The sequence below is a fragment of the Ictalurus punctatus genome, chromosome 11, assembly GCF_001660625.3.
Source record: "Ictalurus punctatus breed USDA103 chromosome 11, Coco_2.0, whole genome shotgun sequence".
In the NCBI taxonomy this organism is placed as follows: domain Eukaryota; kingdom Metazoa; phylum Chordata; class Actinopteri; order Siluriformes; family Ictaluridae; genus Ictalurus; species Ictalurus punctatus.
In genome coordinates, this window is record NC_030426.2 from 2,570,103 (window position 1) to 2,592,248 (window position 22,146).

Here is a 22,146-nt window from a genome sequence, read left to right on the forward strand (position 1 = left end):
GGACTAATTATTAAGCGGTGCTGAAAAACAGTGTGACATTGGGAGTGCTTCATCTGAATTCTCCCTTAACTATTTGCTTAGTCTATTAACCCAAATGAGTTATCCATCTCTTTTTTTCCCCATTGAGACATCATAGTTTATCTGATAAGACCCTGGTTCCATTAAAATATGCTTGGGGCTTTAACAAAGTCTACATGGATCTGTCATGGGAAGATGGAGGATCCTATCAATTCAGTATGATCATTCCACTGATTAGTTATTCTCTAGATTTTTTTTGTTTGCTTGTTTGTTTTTTTGCATGATGGTGTTGGAGTATTTGTGGTAATAGTTCTGTTATCTGTAAATTAAACAGAGAATTGTTTCAATACTGTTAATACATAATTACTCCATTATAGTTGCAGTTGTTACTGAGTTTTTCTTTTCTTCTTCTTTTTTTTATTCCACAAATGAGAGGATCAGCATGGTAGAGCTGCTGCCTAATAGCTCTGCATCTAGGTTCACCAGTTTGATCCTGAGCTAAGGTAACTGTCTGAGTTTCTTCTGGGTTCTCAGGTTTCCTCCCATCTACCAAAAACCATGCCAGTAGGCATACTGATTACTCTGAATTATCCCTAGGTGTGAATGAGTATGCAAACAACATCCTATCCAGGGTGTTTTCCTGCCTTGTGCCCAGTGTTTCTTCGATAGGCACCCGATCCATCGTGTTAAGGTAGTTACTGAAGGTAATGAATGAAAAATTCAGGTAATGAATGAAAAACCCTGAAGAGATATTACCACAAACAATGCTTTAGAACCACATTTATCAAGAGAAACATAGGTGCTGGCAGTGTAAATGACTGAACCCCACTGCATTTGCCTGTCTGCAGCATATTTATCAAGGACAGTAACAGTATGCTAATGAACAGTGGCCCGCTTTAATCATTTCGGCATCTACTGCAGCTAGAGTAGTGGGAGGGAAGTGTATACACAGTGCGCGTTCATTAGAAATCAACTGCTAAAAAGGACTCACATTAGATTAGATTGACGGAAAAACATGTAAAAGACAGAAATTGGATAAAAATTAAAAAAAAAAAAAAAAAAACCAAGAGAGAGAGACATTTTTTGCAGGTTCCTTGGCTGAAAATAATATCAATTTATGAAGTTACTGTGAAAACAAAAAAGATGTGCATTTTTTAAAGAAAAGATCAATACATGAGATTTGTGTGTGACAAATTGAGGTGAACATCATATTTTTTTGGAATCCTGTGAGATTTTTATGTAAAAAGTTATTTGTTTTGCTTGCATTATAGTAGAGAAACTCACGCGGTTTCTTTGTTGTCATGTTGATGACAGCACTGGTAGGTCCAACTCCACCACTGTTGTGAGCTCTCACTGAGATTAGATACAGCGTGCTGCCCTTCAGGCCTGTGATATAAGCTGGGCTTCTTATGACCCTTTCCTTCATTGCCTCACTCTGTAATGAGCCCTTGTCCCACAACAGCACTTATAGTTAAAAACAGAAGCTTGATAGAAGATTGATAACAGACTGATGTACTGATGATTAGTTATGAGACATATCATGATGTCCAACATCAATGATATTGGACACATTAATATACTGTCACTACATTACACTTTATTTAGTAGACATCATTTTTGAGATGTGTGTACTTGCAATAAAGGCTACGTTATTTGAAAGGCAGACAGAAAGACAGATGCATTGTAAGGTTTCTTCGTTTGGCCAAATCTGAAGACAACATCACATGTAATTATGAACAAAGTCAGTCCCCTAATTATGTTCACTGAGAACATAATTGGAAGATAGAAGAGTGATTCCAAGATTGCGGTACCACCAACACCAAATCTATCAAAACATGCATTTAAAATATGTTAACCTATCTCAGCCAACAATCTCATTTTTAATAGGTTTTTCAACTGCATTTTGCAGTTTGTTTGTTTTTTAAACACATGAGATTTGTGTTTGATAAAATAAGACGCACATAATATTTTTTTGGTGAAAAAAAATTGAGTTTTGTCCAATTTTGTATTAAAAATTGAGAATTTCTCTGCATTCTGCAGTTTTATTTATTTATTTATTTATTTATTTATTTAAAGCACAGAATTAACAAACGCACAAAAAATCTGGTTACCTAGGTTCCATGATAATGGCATGATGGCATTAAGGACACTCTAATTCTTTAATAATTACTATTTTTCATAATTAATTATTTACTCTCAATAATTTGGGTTGTACATTCAAAGTGACCTCATAATTCAGCATACAACTGAAAATAAAGTAAAAAAAAAAAAAAGAATGAGAGTGAAATAGTCTATATGCTGTATTTCAAGACATGAATGTTAATCCATATAACAGGGTTGAGTAAATGTTGTGGGATGTACATTTTTCATAACCTATAATGGATGAGTCATGGAAATCGATGTTGAGATATTTAATGGATTCATACATTACTGCAAAAATAATATTAGGGCATTCATAAATGCTGTTTTCTAAGTGCTACAGACAGCTTTTAATAATGTTTTAAGTTATTTATCTGAAATATACACATAAATTGATGTGAAGAACAAAACCTAAGCCTTTTACTTGTACATACAAGTTAGTAAATCAGTGGGACACAAATGGCACCCTAACATTGGACTCACCCAGGATAGTATTTCTGACCATTCTGACTGAGAAAAAAGCAAGTCATATTTCTTCTGTAGCCCGCAAAAGGTCCTATGGGTAAATTTAACTAGGTATGAACCTGACAGGTAGCCTGCTATTTAATGTTAGTATCAGATACACAATCTAACCCTATTTTAAAAACCTTGGTGTGTTTTATAAACAAAATTATTATACAATATATCCGATGTTTCATATAATACAATAATATGATATTTCATATCAGCACACATTTAATATAAAACCTGAGCGCATTCTAACAATCCATAGCTGTTGTAGACAGCCACTGGGTATTTGGTGTCATAAGCCAGAACAAGAACAATAAAAGGGAACATTTGAAAGCAGTCATGCATTAGAAAACAATTCACTCCAGATTTTTTTTTTTAAAACGTCTGCTCTAACAAGGCTGATTCACCTCATCAGTTCATTATCAAGCCCTTTGTACACTGAAGTAGCTGGGAAAAAAAAAAATGTGGGCCAAGCAATGGTCCTTCTCTGATTCCAGAAATATATAAGGAATATCTGATGTAAACAAAAGAAAAATTGCAGGGAGGGTACATTCAATCTGACTCCTCTAATCAGGATTTCATCCAAATAAAACAACAATGTCAGTGTGTCTTGACCCTCCTTGTTTCCTTATTACATCCAAACTTGGCAATGCTGTTTCAACAGCACACACTGAGATGAGAAAACAGGCCAAATTACCACACCTCAAGTGATCCAAGAGGAGATAATTGATTTTTGACCCTCTGAAGAAAAATGTACTAATTGTCTAAATGGGTCTTTTGTGTGTAGCGAATTCTTTAAATAGTTGACATTTTTTAATGTATTGTCAATTTTACAATAGAAATAGTGAAAGGTAAACAAACAGTGCATAATTAATTAATTAATTAAATAGGAGTTGCCTTTTTCCTTACCTCGTATCCTAAGATTGTGGATTTGCTATGGCTTGGCAGGATGGGATCCCAGAAAACCTGCAGTTCTGAGAAGGAAAGACTATGTGCCCACACTTTAGTAGGGGCTATAGTGGGTTCTGGGAAGACAAAGAGCAGGAAACCAAAATAAAGGATAACAGGGACAAAACAACAAATTGTTTAAAAAAAATTGTAAAGTCTGATAAAGAGCTACTACAACATATAAGACTTTTAAATATCATGACATTTGTTTGTTCACCTTTGTTAAGATAGAATCTTAATACTAAGGGGAGTTTTTTGAGCAGTCATTATGCAGACAAATGAAAAGTGATAGATGTGTGTAAATACCATTTACGTTATCCACCATTCCTAGTTTTTCTGAAGAGAGGCTTGATATGCCATTAAGGCTTTTAAATTAGCTTTTAAAGAGTTCATTCATTTATACATTTCTACTGTCTGTAAGTGCTTCTCCAATTCCAGGTCATGTTCAGAGCCTATGAAGAAACAGTTCACCCAAAACAAGAAAACACCAAGGACAGGTCACCAATCTACTGCAAGGCTTTATACACCCATGTGCACACAACTAGGGGGAATTTAGAGTAGCCAATCTACTTACTGTCATGTTAAGTGTAGGATCTCAACCACAAGCAGGACATATGATCCACAAAAGAATTAGACATACAAAACCCAAAGTTACAGACTGGATGCCATAGAACAATGAACCCTCACCCAGCAAACATTCAGGAGCCACTTAATTACTCTCTGTTTGCATTTGTCTCGACTCAACCACCTTACGACAATAAGATGAGTGTTAGAGACATCCCTGACCAAGGGTTGAACCATCTTGACCACGGAAACTGCTGTCACATGCAGTGATTTAGGCCTTTAGGCCAAACCTGAATAAAACCCTGAATATATATTTAAAACCACTGCAGTCACCTATTTTCTGGCATGTTTCCTTCCATTTCCTACATATGTATAACCATTCATTAAGTTACCACAAATTTTAATTTATTTAGCATGTATTAGTATAGTAGTACTAGTATGATTCTTGTGTTTTACTCTTAATAGTGTTCTTAACAAATGTTGTGTGCTGTATGTATGTATTTGTGGAATAAATTTCTGATAGACGAAAGTAAAGAAATTCAGATAGGATGTACATGTTAGTATTTTGGACAGTTTAATCCAAGCATCATGAAAAGGTGTGGAACCACCCATCTGCAAAGACCATGGACTGATTAACATAATGGGTGGAGCATTTGGCTTACACCCAGCCCTAAGACAATCTCTGGTTTGTTGGAACCCTTAGAGGGCTGGACTAGCCAGAAAAGAGTTAAAACCCAACTCTCTGCTTTCTTTTTGGGGTTGTCTCTGCTCTCTTGGCTTGCTCAAATCAACTCATCTCACCTCATCAATGGTAGCAGGAGCTTTCAATCAACATCTGCTCGGAAACCCAGCCTAGAGCTCCCCAGCTTTTCAAAACTCCCGCCGCCAGCTCTCCAAACATTCCTCATACTAGACGCTGTTCCGTTTAGCATTCCGGTTGGTCTTACGAGATGTCACTCAACCCCAACCAGACGAATGAATAACCACAGCGGTAATCCCCTCAAGACCACGACTTAATGTGGAAATCCCCTTAAAAGGCAAGCACAGTACCTCCAGAATCTAGCTAAGACATATAATAAAAGTTTAAAGCCCTTCTAAAGAAGTGAAATTAGTTTGATAAAATTGGTGGTTGTTCAGGTCATGGACTGCGAAATAACATCCTTTGTTATACACTCAGAACTTCATTCACTCTGTCGAACCATTTTCATCTCTTCTTGCGTGCGTGAGTGTGTTTGTGTAAGATTAGTTTCTGTGTCGTAGAATAGTTCAATAAAGTATAGTCTGTTTTTAAACACACGTGTCTTATTTGTTTACAAGGGTCACTGCCTTGAATTGGTGATCCTGCTACATGCTCTTCAAATAATGTTCCACTGTATCTAGGATATTATTGCCGGTGGCCATAGAGGTAATATCTAACGCATAATTAACGAATATGCTAAGTTCAACTTATCGCTAGACGAATAGGTGATCAGAAATAATCCATACATCTTCTACCGCTTACTCCTTCTTCAGGGTCACGGGGGAACCTGGAGCCTATCCAGGTTCTATCCCAGGGAGCATCGGGAGCATCAGGCACAAGGCGGGGTACACCCTGGAGAGGGTGCCAATCCATCGCAGGGCACAATCACATACACACTCACACACCCATTCATACTCTACAGACACTTTAGACATGCCAATCAGCCTACCATGCATGTCTTTGGACTGGGGGAGGAAACCGGAGTACCCGGAGGAAACCCCCGCAGCACGGGGAGAACATGCAAACTCCGCACACACATGGCCCCGGCGGGAATTGAACCCCGGACCCTGGAGGTGTGAGGCGAACGTGCTAACCACTAAGCACTAATTTGGTGGAGAATACAATAGCTCATTTTAAACAGCTAATGTTCGTTAAATATAATGGTGGAGAATACAACAATTTAACCTAAACAGCTAATTTTCTCTACAGATAGGACATGGGAAGAACCTGTGAAACTCCACACAGACAGTAACCTGAGCACAGCATTGACCCTGTACCTGAGAGTTGTGATGCAGCAACACTACCTAAATAATACAACATTAACATCTAAATTCTAATTTGCAGGTCAACAGTTTTTTTTTTTTTTTTTTTCTGCATGGTACAATCATAAATGATAAATATGTATGTCATTATAAACTATTTGTGTGAAGAGAAATGACAAATATTTACGCAACCTTCCTCTGCTGAGTAGACAACAGATACAGGGCTGTAGGGTCCTTTTCCAATGCTGTTGTACACTCCCACCTTCACCTCGAAGTGTGAGAGTGTAGGAAAGGTGTCATTTTTAAACACATATCGGGATTCATCCACTGAGGGCACCAAGCTCTGCATCCAGACCAGAGAATCAAGTAAACGAAAGGCTACCACATATCCAAATTCTTCTCCATTCTGTAGTTCTTCTGGAACAGGCTAAAATTGAAAGAGAATGTTAAAAAAAACAACAAAAAAAAAACAAAAAAACATTTTAATGCTCCCAGATGGTCAAAAAAAATCTAGAGATAAGATGCTTGATTCATGTAATTAGCTGAGATCATTTTACATAATTTGAGGATGACAAGAAAGTCCCTTGTTGTTCTTTTCTTGCTACTGTCATGTCTTCCTGGATAAGCTGAAAAGCTGTGATTACTGCTCTGTCAATCTGGTATCTAAGCTCTCAAAACATGTGAAATGCTCCATTTTTAAAATCTTACTTGCCATCACCACAAAGCTGAACATGTGGCATGACAGCCAGTGTGCTTATGGAGAAAATCTCTTGACAAACTTTGTCATTTCACATTTTTTCTTACGCAAGGCTTTTCTCTAATATGACACTCTATCTCTATCTATATGATTTCTGTAGGGAACAGCTGCACACATAAGAAAGTGACGGTGACAGCTCTAGGTTTTAATTATGACTTGTCTAATTTAAATGGCATTACTTCTGAGGTTTAATATTGAATCCAATTCATGGCAGAAGATTGATTTAAGAAAAAAAAAAAAAAAAGATAAAACTATCAAGCCAACACAATTTTAATGGATCAACAGTGGCCAACAAAGGCACAGCATTTCTGATTATGAGGCCCTTGATATAAAATGGGCCTAAAAATATAGACATTCATAACATGTTAGCATGCCATTATGTGTTGCTGCATTGCCATGTTAACAGGCAACTAGATCGCTGACAAACTAGCAAGTGTCTGGGATAAAAAAAAACTGCATTAATATTTTTTGTGCTTAGTTTAGACTACAGTTACATTCTAGGATTCCTAATAAAACATCGAAGCATTTAGATATTAGACCCCTCCTGATTTTGTTACTCCTTGCTACTTTCTTCCTGTCACTTCATATAAGCCTTCTCTTTAATTTGTATGGTGCAAAACACTGAACAAATTAAATATTTGCAAGTCCATCCAGGAATGTAAATCCCTTAGTGTAAATAACAGTTGATGGTTGATTTGCACATTAAAAAGTGGTGTCAGTGAACATAACAAAGATTAAGTAATGTAACGTTCATGTAGAAAGTCAGTGCTCATCATTTTGGAAAGCCTGTATAAATAAATAAGAGTGAGGGCCTTGTGGGATGACTATGAAATACAGTATTGTATATACATCTTTTTTATGTTTAATACATATGTTTTATGTTGAAAATGTCTTTTATTAACGCTTAGGGTTTAAAAAAAATCTAAATTATGTTATAAAATTATGTAGTTTTAGTTTTATTCACATTTATTTTTTAAAAGGTCTAAGCCAACATTTGCCAATATAGTCTCTATCTAGTGCATCTATTGTGTTTTACCATTGACAGTTTAACACATTTCCCTATAAAAGGTAACAAAAACAACACTAACTGATAATGGCTAACTGATGAGGGCAGTAGTTTAAATCTGCCGATAAACAACTGAGATATATGAATATATAAAGTGAATTCCATTACATTTTAAAAGTGTTTGGATGAGACAGACATAAGGATATACTGTATGTATCAATACTGTTTTTATGTAACTTCCTGATGCAATAAAGGACAAAGTCATCCCAGTTATGGAGGGTCTCTTCGGTGGAAGTCAAATCCCGGTGATGCGACAGCCTTGGAGCCAAGGGAGTAAAATTGGCTAAAGTTGACATGGTATTTTCTTTTTTGTATCTCTGATCAAGGCAGACGCCGAATATAGACTCTTTAATTTCCTGCTGCTTGATGGTGAGTGTAGAAATTTCACACATTTTTATGGCTAAATTAACAGCAGCAGCAATCAATGCTTGCTAGTGTACTACAACAAAATGATTAAAAAGTACAGCATGACACCTTTACCCTTCTGATATCAAAAGAGATTTAAAACATGACTGAAGGAACAGGAAGCACAAATATCCATAGTTATTCAGCCGCCATATAAAATACAAACACCATCAGTGCTGCTTCTCAGTCAATTTAGCAAAATCTCCTCTGGTGTTGATCAGATAGTTGCACGCATGATTTGTGTCTTAATTGTGAGGAGATTATTTGGTGATTTGGGGCCATGTGCAATGACTGACAGGAAACAATGATCACAGATTTCCCATGGCTAATCTGCCATTGAGATGAGTCTCTCCAAGTGAATTAAATTTAATTTAATTATGGAGTTAAACAGCATTCTCGCTGTGGGCCTGCAACATTAGTAACGGAAGGAAATGAGAGGAAAAGAGGGGGAAGAGGAGCTGGAGATGAGACAAAATGAAGAGTATAAATGGCTTGAGGGGTTCTAGAGGAGAGAAGATAGAGAGGTACAAAATGAAAAAGAAAGGAAAAGAAGAGGAAATGAAGTCATGTGTTCAGGAAGAGGAGTAGAGGACATAAGGAGGCGTTTTAGTGTTTAGATTCGTACCTGCTGCCTTAGTGAGAACAGCCTCAGATGGGGCACTAGGCTCACCCATGCCGACACTGTTCATGGCTGCCACCCTAAACTTGTACTGAACCCACGGGCTCAAGCCCACTGCAATAGCACGTGTCATCTGCCCAGGCACAGCATGAGGAACTAGGAGTAAAGAAATTTGGAATGGAGACACAAATAAATGCCCTCTGAACATGAACCAAGACACACACTTAAGAACACATTGTCATGTTCCATGAAGGGATGCACATGCTCTGCAACAATACTCAAATAGGCTGTGGCATTCAAGTGATGATTGATTGGTATTAACAGGCCCAAAGTGTGCCAAGAAAACATGCCCCACACCATTACACCACCTCCACCAGTCTGGACTGTTGACACAAAACACGTTGGGTCTATACTGTCCATACTGTCCAAGTTGGATACATACTGTTGGAATCAAATTCTGACCCAACCATGTGTGCCTCAGCAGAAATTAAGATTCATCCCTGTGAGACGGAAAGTTATGGTTGAACAATTTCCAGTTCCTAGTCACCCAGGTGTTCTAAAAAAATGTAAAATATCAATGGGAATATACTTCAAATACATTTTGTTGCACATCTATATTTAAGATTTTTTAGAGGGATAAACCTGTTTTTTGTTTTGTTTTGAACAAAAGATCAAAAGTTTAAACAATAGAGCAGCCTTCTTTGCTCATATTTACCAAGGGTGCCAATATTAGTGGAGGGCACTGTACATCTTATTAACAGAACAAACAGTCATGCCTACACTCATATTCATTTATCTCACTGCCTTTAGTACATGTTATACTAGAGTTTCAAGCTCACTTTCAGTGAGGTGTTTTTGAGTTCTAATCTTGCCACAGATAACGAGAATGTTTAGCACACAAAACCTAATATACATATTGTTTTCTCCCCTTACATTGCATGTGATGCATTTCATGAAAAAGTTCTTTGTAACTCAACTGCAAGATATCCACTATTTGTGCAAGCAAATTATTTGACCAGTTAACCCAAGATGATTTGTTAGTTATCTTTTCATCAGAACATCTGCAAGCTTATGACATAAGTCCAGTAACCTTGACTTCTACTAGATGTTAAGAAATTACCTGTCTTACTGAAAAAAAATGTATAATGCAGATTGCTCCATAAATAATTATCTAAATATTGTATCCAATAATTGTATTAAAGCCTGTGTTGTAAACATTCTTAGTTTAAGTGCGTCATTGTTCTTGTATGTCCCTACATGTATATTTAATAATGCATCATTTATAAACAACATTCAAAAACTTTTTAGTAAGTTTTATGTAAATGTGTATCTTTCTGAGAACAGTACCTGTTTTTACAGCCTGCCAGCCAATCAAGAAATGACTTTGGGCCTGCACTATATAATGTGTGATGGGGCTATGATTGTCAGGACTGGGATACCATGAGAGCTGAACTGTCCGTTCAGTGACTTCCCCCACCAAAACTCGCTCAGGGCAACCAGGGGGCCCTATGAAACCAAAAAAAAAAACATCATGTTTTGAACCTTCATGAGGTCATGTGAAAGGGCCTTAAATCATCTTTTAGTTTCTTATTTACAAATAATGCATACATACAAAAATACATACAAACAAGGAAAATAAAACAGTAGCTCTGTTATGCCATAGGGGGCATGTTGGTGGCATGGTTTGGGTCCACTTAGAGGGACGGGTCACTGCAAATTAATACAATGTTATTCTGACTGATCACCTTAATCATATGATGAAACGTCTGGGTTACGCATGTAACTCTGTTGCCTGAGAAGGGAATGAGATGTTGCATGAAGTTAACGCTGTGGGAAGTGCTCTCGTGCGTGATTGGTATCTGAAATGTGTGTAACATTATATCTATAGGACTGCCGTGATCAGGTGACATGGCAATTAAGCATGTTACGTGATATATAAACGGCACTGCGGTCAGCCTCTATTATCTGAAGCGAAGACGCAATTCACAGGCATGCCCCAGTATGACAAAGCTACACAATGCCTCGTTCTCTTCTCAGGGAACAGGGTTACATGCGTAACCCAGACGTTCCCTTTCAAAGGGAACTCCACATTGCGTGAGCTCAAGACAGTGGGAATGAGAAGACGCACTTCATCATACTGAGGGTATGGAATGTGCAAAAAGATCTGAGCCCAAGGGTCACTGCAAGACACTCGAGTCCAGGGTGGAATGTATATGCAGGCTGTAAAATCAAATGAATGTGTGCGGTGTAAACCACCCCGCCGCAGCACACATATCCTGTAAGGGTACCCTTTTGGGCAAAGCCTTCGAGAAGGTGACCCCCCTAGTGGAATGAGCTAGAGCTGCAACAACTAATTAATAAAATCGATAATAATTTATTATGAAAATCCTCGTCAACGAATCTCATTATAGATTAGTTGTTCTGCGCGCGGTATGGGGTACTTTTACTCATTTCATTACTTCTGTTCCTAAACCACGCTTCGGAGAGTAAATATAAAAGTTGTGTCCCAAATTAAGTACTATACACTTACACTATGCATTATATACTTTACCGTCTACTGTATGAATTTTAGAAGAGTAGTATGGTCTCAAATGGAACACTAGCAGGTTTTTTACTAATTGGAAGTATAAGCTGTTTACCAGTCAGTGGCACATGACGTCATACACATGTAATGTGAAGCCGCTATGCCGCTAGCTTTAGCAGATACCCAAAGTCACAGATAATGACTTTCTTCATTTTACTGTTTATGTCAATGTTACCTTTTATACCCCACATGACCTCAGTCACCATCAGATGGGGGCGTAATCGTCAAGTGACTGAGGAAGAAAAAGTATGCGATCTCCAAGTCCTTTAAGGCAGGGGTGCATTTTATATTAAACACCATGGAGAAGATCATACTATATGATGTGGAGATTGTGTGGCATGGAACCTCCGCCATATGGACTTCACCACTTGTGGTTGGACCCACCAATCCCTGGGCCACAGCCCCTGCTTCAACAGGATGTCTGCCCCCACATTCCAGTTGACCAGAATGTACATTGCACTCACTGACAAAAACTTTCCCTCTGCCTAAAGAAAAATTAGTTGTGCCTGCCTGAACAGGGAGCACAAACATAACCCTCCCTGGTGGTCGATATATGGGACCACCGCTGTGTTGTCTGTCACAACTAACACATAGTGACCTCTCAATTGAGGAAGAAAGAATTTCAGTGCTAGAAATATGGCCCACATTTCTAGGCAATTTATAGTGCCACTACAGATGAGGGCCGCTCCAGAAACCGGGAGCTGAACAGCCGTGTATAACCGCACCCCAGCCCGTGAGGGAGGTGTCTGTCATTACCATGATAAGGTGATAAGGAGACACCCCTAAAGTGTGACTGAAGGCTAGAAACCGGGGACACTTCCAAATTCTCAGAGCACTTAGGCATTGCCGCATGACACTGATTACTCTCAGAATAATCCCCAACTTTTCAGCCACCACTGAAACATTCTCCCGTGCAATAGTCCCAATGGGATGATGTCAGCTGCTGCTGCCATAAGCCCCAACAGTCTCTTGTAGAGACTCGTGGGGATGCCAAGATCCAGCTTTTTCTTTCTCAATGTTGATAGGCTTGACCCTACGCATAGATAGAAACGCTCTCATCGTAGTAGAATCCCTATAACCTCTAGAAAAGTTGTCCTCTGCACTGGAGAAAGCATATTTTTCAGAGGGTCAACCTGAGCCCCAAGCTCTTCATGTGGGCGAGAACAATATCTCGATGTTGAATTGCCAGGTCCCTGGATCATGCTAGAATTAACCAGCCATCCAGGTAGTTTAGTACATGGATGCCCTGGAGTTGCAATGGAGCCAGAATGACATCCATGCACTTTGTGAAGATGTGAGGGGATAAAGCTAGCCTGAAGGGAAGAACCCAATACTGGTATGTGTTTCCTCCAAATGCAGACCTCAGGAACTTGCTGTGACTGGGCAATATTTTTATGTGGAAATATGCATCTTTTAGATCTATCGTCACAAACCAGTCATCAAACTGAATCTGTGGAACGATAAGTTTGGCTGTCAGCATCTTGAACCTGTATGTCTGAAGAGTACAGTTCAGATGACGCAGATCTAAAATAGGCCGCACACTCCCATCTTTTTTGCGGACCAGGAAATAATGGCTGTAGTAACCTCCCTCCTTCAGGGAACGGGGTACATGTTCTATGGCCCCTTCATCCAAGAGGGATCTTAATTCCTGCGCTAACATCAGGCTCTGCTCTGTGCTGACTACTGTGGTGAGCACATCTCTGAACTGGGGGGGATCGAGCTCTGAACTGGACCCGGTAACCCTTTTCGACGGTAGACAGAAACCATGGAGACACATTTGGCAGTAGTTTCCACACTGCCAGATGGTCTATTAGTGACGTTAACTTTTCCCTATTCTATTGGAGGGGAAGCATTAGATTTTTGTTGCCCTGTGACAGCTCGCTGACCACTGAAAACTTGGGACAGCCTTGGCTAGGGGAGGCCCTACATTAGCACTGGGGGCTAACTGCCCTAACAACCTCAAGTCCCCTGATCTGTCCATCAGGACCGCTCCTCCTTTGTCTGCTTGGCCTTTATAACCATCTTCAGATCAGGCGTCGTAGAAGGTTGCGACTGTGGGCACCCGGTTCCCCTGGCTGCCTGCAGGAGGACGCAGGCCACCACACCGCCCATCTGTGCCTTCCTCACACTAGTGCTGGACCGGGATCCACTTGTGAACTCGACACAACAGGAAAGGAAATGGCTGAATGCTGTCTGCTTGTAGGCCTGCAACACTGCCATTGTCTGCATTGACCCACAAGCAAGACCAACTACTGCATAAGCCTTGCCCACCAACGCTGCGGTGGCCTTACATGGCTTGGATGGCAAAGCCGGCCCACCTAAATAACCTGCCGTCGATGGAGAGGGGTAGCTCGCAAGCGTCTCCTCCACCTTCGGCAAAGCTTAATAGCCATGCCGTTCATTCCCCATGATGGCCGAATAATCTGTCCTCGTGGGGTTTTAAAAACGGCTTATGCATGGTTTTCCCTCAGAAGCCTGATATTTTGTCATGTACTTCTGGAAAAAAGGGGAGTTTTCTGCAGTGTGAGGGAGATTTATTTTCACTGGGGAGAAAAAAGCTCATCCAACCTTAGTAATCACTTCAAGCTGCTCTTTATATGCTTGAGAGCTGCTCTCAGTTTTTAGCACACCCTTCTGGCTTCTCGGAATCAGAGAGGAAATTTGATTTATTTTATTTGTAACATTTTTATTTAGAAAGAGTCGTGATGCGAGCTCCAAAATCCAGCAGCGAGTCGGAAGAGAGAGCAAGAGACAGAGCAGTGCTCGACTCCGGCTCCTCTTCCAGATTCATACGAGATCCCCAGGACCTGAGCTGGCTGGATACCTCGTGAGCGGCCAGCGCAGATTCGCGAGGCTATGAAACCTAACTCCCTTCGGCCGCAAAGAGAGCGAGCCACAAGCGGAGCTGCCTAATTGTAATGCGTTCACAATGCGCATAGCCAGACCTCTCGAATGCTCTCCTGGCGTGCTCCATCCCTAGACACTTCACACAGAAGTGAAACGGGAGCAAGGCGTAACACACTTCCTGAATTCTCTCTCACTCATATCTTTCTCCTTTTTTTTAAAGGGACATAAAAGTAAAGAGATTTTTTCTTTCTTTTTGTTTGAAAAGATTGAGAGTAAATGAAGAGTCTTTTTGCAAGCCTTACACAAATGGCCGACATGCAGTCTCGCTGAAGATAATAAGGCTGACAGTGCGGTTCACAGGTGCAGTATATCACACAATGCACTTAATTCACACGTCACCTGATCAGCGCAGGCCTATAAATAGGCATGAGGTTACACAAGCTTTAGATAGGCAGTCATGCGCAAGGACGCTTCCCACGTAGAGTGTAGAGCTCACACAACCTGGAGTTCCCTTTGAAAGGGAACCACTTGTTCTTAAGTTAAGGGACAAAACATGTTTTAGAAGTTGTATTATATTTTTTAATACTACATTAATTAGACATTTATATTTGTAGAAAAAGGTCTCAGCTAATGAACCATGTAAAGGAACAGGTTTTTATGAAAATGCTTTTTTCTATAAATGGACATTTATTCACTTAATAAGTTATTTCTGTCAACTCCGTCAAACAATGAAATTCATGCAATTTAAATTTCATCCATCCAACAAGAACGTAAAGTCCTCAATGATCTAATAAAGTTGTTCAGTAAAGGAGTTAAGTGATAAAATACATTCTCCATTTTTTTTCTGTTTTCACACAATAATAAAAAATCCAATTCCTAAAACATTTAATTCTCTACCCTCCTTTTTAATATTAAGCATAAATAACTAGTGTTCTTAGGCAAACTAGACATCATATCATGTAATTCAGTTATTGTTTTCATTATTAACGCAATGAATTGAAATAAAGAATAAAATATTTCTTTCAAAATTAACAAAAACCTTCATCTGACGGTCATGACAATTAACTGAGTATACAGATTACCTTTAGATTGAATTTTTAAAGTATTTTTATTTTTATGAATTTCTTAATTTTTAACACAAAGAGGACTTTTGTATGTAGGACATGTTTTGTCCCTTCTCTCAAGAATCATTGAAGGGACTGATGAGAGTGGTCTGTTCCAGGATGACCTCATCCCCACCCATAAGCGATTGGACTCACCAAATGGTTTGATGATTATGAAAATGGTGTTAATAACACTAACTGAGACAGTTACTTTTAGAAGAATGTACAGTTGCAGAGACTTGTGGAATCTACGGCAATAGGCATTTAAGCTTTCTTACAGCTAGTGGTATACTGTACATAGATTAAAGTGTTTAATTATTCATTGGTTGGGAACATTGTGATAGAAACAGAAGGGAATTCAAGCATCAGTTTTAGACAGGGGATGAAGGGTTGGAGTTGTAGTACCTCTGAGAAGCTGTATGTACCTCTGACTATCAAATCAGCTGCAGCCGAGACACTGTCCATCGCTTTATGGACCATGCACACATATTTCCCAGAGTGTTTTAGCTGAATATTACGTACCATGATGTCACCGGATGCTCCCTAAAAAATAATAATGTTACATGCATAGACCTATTTACATTGGTGACAACAAGCTAAATCTAATGTTAGTATGTGATACACACAGTAACATTAGCATTCATTTGAGATTAAACAAGAACTTGTCTCTCATTTGGCCTATTAACCTTTTAATTAATTAAGTAATTAGCCTCTAATTACTATTTGAACAGTTAAATATAACACTTTTGCATCAGTAGCCTAGGCTATGAATAAGCACGTCATCATTGTTGCTAATGGTGTAAATGGTAAAGGACTGTCCGTGGTGCAGATTCCCAATGATTACATTATAACGTGATATATTGTGATGTATTTTTGTGACATTATTTAACATTTTATGATGGATACCATACTTCATATTGTAGTAACAACACTGATAGATACACTCAGTACAACAATCTCCGTATATTACCATACTTTTACCATCCTATCACTAGTTTTACTGTATGGTGATTGCTGTTCTTTAATGTATTTAAGAAACAAAAGCCAGACAGTCATAGCAACGAAATAGCGAACACCTTTAAATACATAACAAAAAGCTAATCAAGACATCTAGGTTATTTGTTTTCTTCATTCCATATTTTTGAGTATGAGCAGGAAATTAAATTGAACGCCTTCTTGCATTGACAGACTTTTTTCATATCTAATGTGTGGACTAAATCCTGTAATCAGACAGATTTGTGCTTTCTGCTCAACAAGCAGCCAGATACAGCTCTTGTTCTCCATGTCCCTGATCACTAGAAAAAAAAGAGCTACAAAAGAGCATTGGGAGGTTTTGAAGTTTTAGGAACCACAGCTGCACAGAAGCCTTGCTTTATTCTAAATAAGAAGCTTTCAAGAAAGAACTTGCATACCATGTAAAAGCATTATGGCACTCAGACAGACAGTGTCGGATATCTATATTTAGAGACGTACCCCTCCAATCATCTCAAAGTGTTCATGGCGGCTGAAATCAACAAGTTTTCCGTTGAAGAACCACTTGAAGATGAGGTCCATGTTGGAGTCTCTGGACACCCTACATGACAGAACAATGCTCTCACCCAAAGTGGCATCCATACTCAGTGGAGGAACTGTAATTTTGGTTGGTTCTGTTTAAAAAACAAACAAACAAAAAAACTTTAGTAAAGATTTGTTTTAATCTGACTTTGCCTTTTTGTTTTATCATGCTGTCATTCTGGGTTATCCTAGGATACTATAAACTATCATTGAACTTTTCTAATAGGTCTACAGTATAACAGGGAAGCCATATCACAATAATAAATTCAACCAGTCATTAGGCTCAGGTAAGGTTAATGTTAAAAATGGTGAACCTTTTCTTTCAACATAATTTAGAATCTCAGAGCAGAGTGATGACTGATTTTGTCTATGAATACTGATGTGTAATTATGTGCATGTCTAGTAACAATGACTAATCAAGAGACGCTTGACAAGGGTCTGCAGGTGGCTGAATCTTGATCAGTTCCAGCTTTATAATTAGGAGATAAGTATATAGATGTGTGTTGGGGGGGGGGGGGGGGGGTAAGTTGAACTTGTGGGTACATCTGGCTGTCCTCACAAGGAAAACTGCCTTTTTTTTTTTTTTTTTTTTTTTAAAGCAGCTTTTTTAAAACTAAAAGAGCCAAGGGTTTTTCTTTTGGTTATTGATGTTAAATATTAGGTTTAGATTTAGGTTTAGCATAGCATTGTAGCATTGACTAGTTGCATTAATAAATACAATACATGACCAAAGGTTTGTGGAAACCTGAGAATCACATACCAGTGGTCCTTCCCCAAACTGTTGCCACAATGTTGTAAGTATACAATTGTACAGGATTTATTTGTAAATCTTTGTAAGTTTTGCAATTTCCCTTCACTGGCACTAAGGGGCTGAAACATGTTCCAGCATGATAATGCCCCTGTGCACAAAATGAGGTCCATGAATAGAGAGTTTGCTAAAGTTGGAGCTGAAGAGCTGCACAGATCCCTGAACTCAACCCCACTGAACACCTTTGGGAGAATTCGAATACCAACTGTGCACCAGGGCTCCTTGCCCGACATCAGTACCCGACCTCACTAATGATCTTGTGGCGGAATTAGCAAATCCCCACAGCTGCATGAATCTAGTGGAAAGCCTTTCCAGAAGAATGGAGGTTATTGTAACAGAAAAGGGGACTAAATTTGGAGTGAGATGTTCAAAAATCACATATGCTATGGTCAGGTTTCTATAAACTTTTCATGTCAATGGAAGGTCCTCATCAGTATAGTAAGACAAGTGTGTGTGTGTGTGCGCACGTGTATTTATACAAATTCCAACAACACTGGACTGTACTGAAATTACAGGGGAAACTAGCATGTCTTTTCCATGCTGATCATTCTGTGTCTCATTCATTCTTTAAGAACAATCAGTGTAATCACTCTGTGAGGACATTCTGAAGTTTAAAATCTACATTACAAGTCCTCCCCACCAGACTCCCAGTTTGGACTTCTAATACTCAGCCGCCAATGCCTGCAACACAAAACAGAACTCCTAGCCCAAGTTTGCAATGACTGTTATGATTACAAAGGACTGTACATAGCACATCTTAATAGAACAGTAGACCTCATAAAATAAATACCAATCCATTTATCTTTTTCTGTATGTACAAGCATTCTTGCCAGAGCTGCTATGCTCAAACGTCTGTAACAATAATTCATTAACTTTTGTAAAACTATCTGCTAATACACTAGATGTTGTTGTTGTAAATGATGAGTTCAGACAGGTATGTGTCCTAGAAGTAGGCTGCACATTTGATTATAGCCTTGAGGAAGCCTTTATGACAAAAGTACCAACTCCTCAATAGCATCTCAGAATATACTTTTGGGCTTCATGTATGACAGCCTAGGACATGTCAACAGACAGGTCATCAGGAACTTGCAGCTAGTAGTAGTCAGGGCAAAATACTGTGCAGTGTCTGCTATCATTGTCAGCTGTACAACATAGAGAACTATTAAGGAACTATTTTTAGCCATTATTAATCATGATATGGTCCATGTTTTAACTGTAGGATAATGCATTTTTCTGTATTCTGCATCTATATTATTTATGTTCTGTATTTCTACTTTGCTTAATGGATATAAATAAATTGTGTGTGTGTGTGTGTGTGTGTGTGTGTGTGTGTGTGTGTGTGTGTGTGTGTGTGTGTGTGTGTGTGTGTATGTGTGCTGTTATCAGTCAACAAGGAGCAAATTGTTTAACAATATCAAGGCTTTTGACATTGCTGACAAAAACCTGATCACAAAACCCTTGTCACTGTAAGAGACCTGTTGTTCTGTTTCCTGATAAAAGACTGAATGAGTTTGAAAGTGCAGCTGTGGTGTCTCTGTACTGCTGTCAGTGTTCCTTTGATTAACAGGTCTGAGACAGCTGCACATGCAACATGGGGCAGCTGTTGTGAGAAGTAATGTTTTATTAGTCAAATTTTGACTTTAATAATTCAACAGCGATTAATTCACATCTTATGTAAAATAAATAAATAAATAAATAAATAAATAAATAAATAAATAAATAAATAAACAAACAAACATGAAAACCAAGAAGAAATATAGAAAGAAATATTGAACAGAAATGAAAAAAAAAAAAATAATAATAATTAAGCATTTAAAAAAAATAAATAATCACACTATTTAGAAGCAGGAGAGAGGAAAAACTGCCCTCATTCCTACAGATGGCAGAGGTTTTCCTCATGCTGCTGATTTGACCAATGACTCACAGCTGACAAAAACATGGATGAGTTATATCTCTGTCAAAGGTGGCAGGGACATAAAACAACTATATATTTCATGATCAATTTCATGCTTGACTTAGTCATATTTTTCCTGCTGCTTTCCTGAGTCAAGTTTAAGACAAAATGGAGGGGGGGAAATTGTACCTTTGACCATCAGTGTTCCTGTGCTGCTGGCCACGCCGAACAGGTTGTGCGCCACACATGTGTATCTACCTGCATCTGACTCACTCACATTGGTAATACGCAGAGTGCCATCCTCTGAGATTGTCCTTCTGTTGAAAAAAGGATATTGGATGAATCATCATCCCCTTTTATAAGGGCTTTAAACTAAGTCATACTGAGACAGCTTCTTTGACAAAACATAAAACCGTAGCCCTCATACATAAGACAATCTGAAGCTCATAATGTAATCTCAAAAGGGCTCAAGTGTCAATCTTCACTTCTGGAGGGCTACAGCAGTGTAAAACTCAGCTTTGTAAAGTACTATTGTATGATCCAGGGATGCATCAATACTGACACTGGTATCAGTCTGATGCCACATTCATTTACTCTTACTCAAATTCATGAAAAATCCTCTGATACCAACATCCAGTACCATGGGACACTAAGTGTAGTAAGTCTAGTTTATGCTGTTGTACTAAAGAATAGACCACATGAAATGACAGCCATCTGGACATATTTCATGATTACTAATCAAAACAAAGCAGACCGCACACTGTAAAATAGAGGAGGAACTACACCATTTTAAATATAAAATTCAGCAAGAGGAGTTCATTCCTAGCAGCACACAGCAACAACCAAAACTGAAGTAAGCATTTGCCAGACAAGAAAACATGATTACAGACAATGCTAGTTGAGTGAAACTAATCGCCCTTACATTATTCATGACAATGAGGGATTGCAATGCAATAAAGAAAAAAAGTTTTTCAAAGTAGAACAAAATGTCTGTTTTACGTATGTAACCCTGTTCCCTGTAAATATGTAACCCAGAGGTTCCTGTTCCAAGGGAACTCTACACTTTGGGAACGAGAATACCCACTATGCCATACTGAAATATGTCTGAAGTATATACACACAAAACCACTTCTTGAACAAACATAGAATGTCTCGTCTTACAGCATACCTTCAGACAATGCATTAGACGTAGCCACACCCTCAAGTGCAACCACCTAAGTCTGCTTGAATGAGCCCCTTTAGAATTCCAGCACCTCAGTTACTGTTTCTACTGGCAATATTTATCCCACAAAGGAACAGACACATATTTTGTAATTTGCAGGGTTAAAAACTCAACTGGAGTATGGTTTCTCCAATGATCTCGACACCTAAGTGTGGAGCTCGGGGGAAAAGGACAGCTTTTTGTGGGGGGAGGATTTTTTTACTACTGGGGAGGAAGCACTCGTTCAGTCTACTACAAGCCTCCTCCTCAGCTAGCCATTCTATTTTCCACTTCTCCACAGCCCTACTCACAACCTCTAGCAGCACTTCATATGATTCAGAGAGCCACATGTTTAGTACTTCCTCCTCCATCTCCTCGAAAGGTCGCACTGCAAGCTCCCGCCGGGACTGGAGACTCGGAACTGAAGGAAAAAGCAAACAAAAGGGACTCGCACGTCTTTTGCTCTTCCTCCAGATCCATCTGGGACTGGCAGGCTGCCTCGACAGTGGCCGGTCCCAAACCACGAGGTACAGATGTCCAGCTCCCTTCACTTCACAAGAGAGTTTTTTTAGGGAGAATTTCTCACAATGCATGCAGATAGCCCCCTCAAGGACTTGCCTTGCGTGCTCTGCCCTCAAACATTTAACACAGAAAGTGTGCCCATCATCCTCTGAGAAAATGTGAGCATGGCAGAACACAACCTCTGAAATCTCTTTTGCTCATAACAAATAGGACAAACAATAGGGCATACAATATACACAGAGTACACAGACATGTACTTCCTCAAACAAAGAAGTTAAATGATGTAGATTGTGGGTGCCTTATATAGTCTTTGTAACACGTTTCTACTTTGTCACCTGAGTGAGACAGGCCAATCAGATTGGCATGATTTCACAGGTATTCAGACACGGTTTCCACCGGGGGTGTTCCCAAAGCATCAAGCATGACGCAACATAGAGTTCCCTTGGAAAGGGAACCCGCTCTTCTCCACTGAAACTCTTCTTGATCCAAGGTAACTAATGTAATTAGCTAAAGCACTTCAACACACTCAAAACCAACTAGCTAACATTATACAGAATGAGCCTAGTAGCATACGTCTATGAATACATACACATGTGCACTGTACAT

At 39.0% G+C, this 22,146-nt stretch overlaps 1 protein-coding gene across 1 annotated transcript in view; it reads right to left on the reverse strand.

Moving 5' to 3' along the window:
* The window catches only part of LOC108271629 (contactin-4), a 188,131-nt gene that overhangs the window by 17,308 nt on the left and 148,677 nt on the right, over positions 1-22,146 (reverse strand). The window contains exons 12-20 of the mRNA XM_053683821.1: positions 20,007-20,134; positions 17,035-17,207; positions 15,987-16,104; positions 10,375-10,533; positions 9,034-9,183; positions 7,974-7,996; positions 6,373-6,607; positions 3,577-3,692; positions 1,303-1,465 (exon numbers count right to left, since the gene is read on the reverse strand). Of these exons, the coding sequence (XP_053539796.1) occupies positions 1,303-1,465; positions 3,577-3,692; positions 6,373-6,607; positions 7,974-7,996; positions 9,034-9,183; positions 10,375-10,533; positions 15,987-16,104; positions 17,035-17,207; positions 20,007-20,134 (1,265 nt within the window). The remainder of the gene's footprint in view (positions 1-1,302; positions 1,466-3,576; positions 3,693-6,372; positions 6,608-7,973; positions 7,997-9,033; positions 9,184-10,374; positions 10,534-15,986; positions 16,105-17,034; positions 17,208-20,006; positions 20,135-22,146) is intronic.